Source organism: Echinops telfairi, unplaced genomic scaffold (assembly GCF_000313985.2).
Source record: "Echinops telfairi isolate 266 unplaced genomic scaffold, ASM31398v2 ScPeMD7_7416;HRSCAF=8454, whole genome shotgun sequence".
Classification (NCBI taxonomy): Eukaryota; Metazoa; Chordata; class Mammalia; order Afrosoricida; family Tenrecidae; genus Echinops; species Echinops telfairi.
The window spans coordinates 53,198-58,302 of record NW_022111316.1 but is presented as its reverse complement, the minus strand read 5'-3'; the positions used below and the strand labels follow the sequence as shown (position 1 = coordinate 58,302).

Genomic DNA, 5,105 nt, shown 5'->3' with positions numbered 1-5,105 from the left:
GCCGTGAGCAGGACTTGGCTCGATGGCAGGGAGTGTTGAGTTTCCTGAGCTATACTTTGACGTGGTGTGGAGCAGTGGGCCCAGGAGCCCTGGTCTGACCTGTGGTGGGGGGTGGCTCCTGCAGTGGCTTCTGGGAGCCAGGCCTCTGTTCTCTTCTCAGCATCCTCAGCGCTGAGTCTGATCAGCTTCTAGCCAGAACAAGGAGCCCCTGGGGAACGGGGGCCTGGCAGTCTGGATGGCTGGCTCCCCAGGGTCTCCTTGGCTAGTCGCCAAGGTCACAGCCTGTCTGTCCGTCCTTTTAGACCCCATAGACACCCTGAAGGGCACCTTTTGTGGCTTCTGCCTTCACCCTGGGCTGAGCAGCACTCTCTTGGGTCCGGGCAGGGTGGGGCCTGGACCTGGCAAGTGGCTCAGGTATGATGGCATGCCTTTCAATGGGCCCACATGCTGGCACCTTCCATGCCAGGCTCCAACCAGGCACCCAGGCCTTCAGTGGGGTCCGAAACTCACACTTGCACCTCCCGTGAGGAGAGCCCCACCCAGATTGACAGCCTTAGGCCCTCACTGTGATGAGCAAGAGGGCCAGGATGCCGTACTTCCTGCTCTGGGGTACCAGGCATTTAGGGGGCTGGTTAGAGACCCAGGAAGGATCAAGAGCTAACATCCCAGTACCGACTCCAGCTCCACTCTGTACTTCCGGGCTCCAGTTCTCTCAGCTCCAACCTGGGACCTGCGTTTACGCTTCATAGAGATGTGATGGGCCAGAGAGCTGTGTGCCCAGCATCTCAGCTCTCCTCACCTCTCACGGGGCTTTGCTTTGTGTGAGTGCCCACGGCAGCTGGTGGACAGAGACTGCTCCCTGGGGTCCTCTGGAGATTGAAGGGGCTCCTTGGGTCCTGAGGGGCAGGGCCCGCCCAGCCACTGCTGAGTGCTGGCAGAGGAGCAGCCTGTATGTAACTAGGGAGTGAGCAGTCTCCGAGCCATGTTTTCTCTAGAACATTTGAAACGAGACATGTTTCCAGTTGAGGGCAGATTCACATGTAGTGAAAGGGGCTGTCTGGCTCACATAACCTGGGGATTTCATTTTCTTTGGCTTTTTTTCCTGTTTCCCTCCCTTGTGATTTATTTATTTTTTTGAGGGTGGGTAGATGTTATTTGCACGCTTTTCATTTATTCCAATTCAGACCCTGCCACCCTGAGAGTTGTTGGTGGTGCTCTGGGTATTCCATACTCTTCCCAGCCCACTTAGAATCAGGACCTTACCAGTTGGGCCGGAGCATAGAGCCTCACCCCCATGGAGGGTCCTTTACCCAGCACCCGTGCTACAGTGTCTCATATGTTACATGTCAGGACTCTGAAGACACCTTCCCATTGTGTTGGCAGTGTTTGCTTGCACTGTCAAACCTTTCAGGACCGCCAAAGGCGATTCCTATTTACCCAGCAAACGATCACTTCTGTTACTTCATCCCTCATGCCTCAAGTTTGCACTTGATGTGCTGCCCCTCTGTCTGGAGGACATCCTGTAGCAGTTTGCTCTGAGCAGGCCGGCTGGCGACAAACTTGCTAACTTTCCTTCACCTGGGAGCGTGGATTCCTCCTGCATTTCTGAAGGGCGTTTTCACTGGCTGTCGAGTCCTGGGTTGGCGGTTCTTTTCCTGTCAGCATCTTAAAAAAGGGTGCCCCTTCTTTTAGTTAGGTCCAGGCCACAAGTCCCAACTCTCCTCCCGTGGCCTCCCAGCATTGGTTCCAGTTTCAGAGCCTGTGCAGTGACGTTTCGGTCTGTCCTGGTGCGGGTGCCAGCCGAGTTAGCTTGGGTTCGTTTGGCCCTCAAAGGCTTTCCTGTGATAGTTAGGGTGGGACCCCTGCCCTTGCAGTTTGGGGGAGTCTTAGTGACCAAGTGCTGCTGAAACAAGTGCCGCAGTGGTGACGTTCACAAACAGAAGGTCCTCTTTGCACTGCTCAGGAGGCTGTAAGGCCACGTTCACTGTGCCAGCGTTGGGGGGCGGCCTCGTCTCCATGAGAGCAGCCAGCCCACTGCTTAGCCCCACGGGGCTGCCCCTCTGTTCTGTCTCCTTCTCTCCGTCTCTGCCACCAGGCAGAGATCTCAAATCCCAGTGACGCTGGGATTTCTCCCTCCTCCCCTGCTTCAAAGATGGCGCTTCCTCGCAGCCAGGGGCGTGGGAACCCTGGCAGGAGTGAAGGGGACCCAGGTAGAGGAGCCGTGTGTAGCTTCACTCCTCCTCCCCTGACGTCTGCTGCCACTGTTGTCACCGGAATGCTGGGGGGGCGGCGCACTCGAGAAAGGAACCAGAGGGAAATGAGTCGAAGTGGGGTGTCTATGTCAGGGGTCCCCTTTCCATGCCTGGAGCCTGGAGCCTGAACCCCCGGCCCTGCACCGACCTCTCTCAGATCTCAGGCTACCCCCCCACGCTGCCTGCTGTCACAGCTTTTCAGAGACACCCCCTTTGCCCTCCCCGAAGGCTGCCTGCCTTCTGGCCAGTTTTCTAGCCACCCCTGGTGGGGGAGGGAGTGTGTCCTGCATTGCCGTACGAAGCCCTTCTCCGTCTTCGGGGATTTGATTACCTCGGGGCCAGGTGTCCAGGTGGGGGTGCACCCTTCCAGAGGCCCCAGGGAGATGAGCAGTGTGGGAGAGGCCAGAGGCCCCCCCACCCCCACCCCACATCAGCTGGGGCTCCAGTCTCAGCCATATCTCTCGCCCTGCCCTGCAGGTGTAAGCCGTGGCTCTTACCCTTAGCCAGGGTGGCCCAGCCTGACCCAGCATGTTGCCCAGGCCTGTGGCTGGGCCCCTGGGCCTGTCTGGGCTGCTGAGGAGGGTGGTCCCAGCACCAGTGCGCTGTGCCCCGGGCTGGAGCTCTGCCAGCGGTGAGGCAGCGGCCACGTGGCGGCATCACGGAAGACGCGCAGTCCTGCACCTGTCCAAGCTCGTGCCTGTGTCCCCTTTACCCGTGTTTGTGCTCCGTGGGGCCGTGGACCAGTAAGGAGCCCAGGTGGCCCTGTGGGTGAGGCCCTGGGCCGCTAACTTCAAGGTGGGCTTAAACCTACCAGCCGCCCCCGGGAGGAAGCTGCAGCTGTCTGCTCCCGTGGGGATTTTCAGTCCTGGAAGCCCTATAGAGGGCTGCAGTGTGTCAGAATCTCGATGGGAGTGGGTTTGGCTGTAGAGTTGATAGAGATGAAAGATCTCCGTGCACACGTTTACATGCACACAAGCTATACAGTGCAGTAAGAGTAAGTCGCCACTTGGGGGCCAGCTTTCAGAGCGGCCTTTCCAGGCTCATTCTAAAAGCTCTCTCCAGAGCCCTGGCCTTGCCGCTGCCCGTCCGGGGCTTGGCGAGACTCGGTCAGCAGTGCTCCCGGCTCAGGCCCTTGGGAGGAGGGAAGAGCTGAAGGCCCAGGACTTGGTCCGGGTGGGAGTGGAGGGCATGTGTTGGAGGGGCTGCCGCTGCTGCTTCTGCGCCCCCCGCGCCCCCACACGCTCATGCTCCCGGCCCGCCCCCAGGAGAAGGAGCGGCAGCGCCTGGAGAACCTGCGGCGGAAGGAGGAGGCTGAGCAGCTCCGCAGGCAGAAGGTGGAGGAGGATAAGCGGAGGCGGCTGGAGGAGGTGAAGCTGTAAGTGACAGGCCCCGCCCCCGGCCCCGCCCCAGTCGGGCACCCTGTGATGCGCTGGCCCGTGCCCGCAGGAAGCGCGAGGAGCGCCTCCGCAAGGTGCTGCAGGCCCGGGAGCGGGTGGAGCAGATGAAGGAGGAGAAGAAGAAGCAGATTGAGCAGAAGTTGGCTCACTTTGGCGAGAAGACCGAGAAGGTTCGCTCCCGGGGGCCCCTGGAGAGTCGGGCTGGAGCCCCTCTGTCTGCCCCGTCCACGGTCTGGGCCCACCTCTCCCTGCAGCCCCAGTGGGAGCTGGTGCTCCGATGTTTCTGGGCAGGACTGGCTTCTGGAACCTTCTCCCCTGGACTCTGGGGAGATAGTGGTCTGCGGGGCGGGAGGCCTGCCAGGCCGGGTTCGGGCCCGCTCAGCCCGCCGGCTCATCGGGTACCTGCACGGGGTTCCGCAGGCCAAGGAGGAGCGGCTGGCCGAGGAGAAGGCCAAGAAAAAGGCGGCGGCCAAGAAGATGGAGGAGGTGGAGGCACGGAGGAAGCAGGAGGAGGAGGCCCGCCGGCTCCGGTGGCTGCAGCAGGTGAGCGCGCACATGCAGAGGGCAGGGAGGCCCGGGGATGACGCCAGGCCCTCCCCTTGGTTGGGCTGACCCTGGTAGATTGTTTCAAACCCCGAAGGAGGTTTGCAAGTGCTATCAGAGTAGGGAGGGCGACAATGCCCCTTGTGCTTTCTGTAGAGATAGCAGTGTGAGGGCCCAGTGCAAGCTCCCTGAAACCCAGTTCTCTGGGTTCCACCCCCAGCTCTGCCCTTCATTGGCTCTGTGGCCTTGGGCAAGTGACTGGCCACCTCTGTTTCTGCAGCCATGAATGTGGAGGCATCTGACCTCTGGCTCCCCGCGACTGCCAGCCCCAGGCCAGTGCCTGGGAGCCGGGGCGCCAGAGGTGCCCCTGCCCTCTCCCCCTTTGCCATTCTGACAGCCCTCCCTCCCTCTCTTCACTGTCTTGACCCCCTTTCTCCGTGGGCTTGACAGCTGACAGTGATCCTGGTTAAGGGGCTTGTTAGGGAAGGAGGCAGATTACAGCTCAGGCTCAGAAAGGACCTGGGATACAGTTTCCTCCCGGCCATGTCCACAGGTAGCCCTCTCTCCGACCCTGGGCCCCTCAGCCCTCTGGCAAGTGTTACACAGCTCCTTCTGCTCACACTCAGTCATGTGGTCATGCAGCTCACAGCGCCCCTACAGGACAGGTTAGAACTGCCCCTGTCCACGAGTGGAAAACCTCCTCTTGCTCCCTCAGAGCAGCTGGTGGTTTCAAACCCTGTATCCCCCTGACGGAGGGCAGCACATGTGGCGTGCATGGACGCAGCACCTCCCCAGGTGGCCGCGGGGCTGTTTGCCCTGTTCTGTCACTGGGGAGAAGGCCACCGAGTTGAGTGCTTGTCCGCTGCTCCCCGACCTGACAAGAGAGGAGGGTCCCAGGATGCCATCCCAGGCC

At 60.8% G+C, this 5,105-nt stretch overlaps 1 protein-coding gene across 1 annotated transcript in view; it reads left to right on the top strand.

Moving 5' to 3' along the window:
- Positions 1–5,105, top strand: part of LOC101652040 (inner centromere protein) — a gene marked incomplete at its 3' end in the record, with an annotated part of 32,497 nt that overhangs the window by 15,963 nt on the left and 11,429 nt on the right. Inside the window, exons 12-15 of the mRNA XM_030887511.2 lie at positions 3,518–3,627; positions 3,699–3,819; positions 4,070–4,192; positions 4,746–4,783. Of these exons, the coding sequence (XP_030743371.1) occupies positions 3,518–3,627; positions 3,699–3,819; positions 4,070–4,192; positions 4,746–4,783 (392 nt within the window). The remainder of the gene's footprint in view (positions 1–3,517; positions 3,628–3,698; positions 3,820–4,069; positions 4,193–4,745; positions 4,784–5,105) is intronic.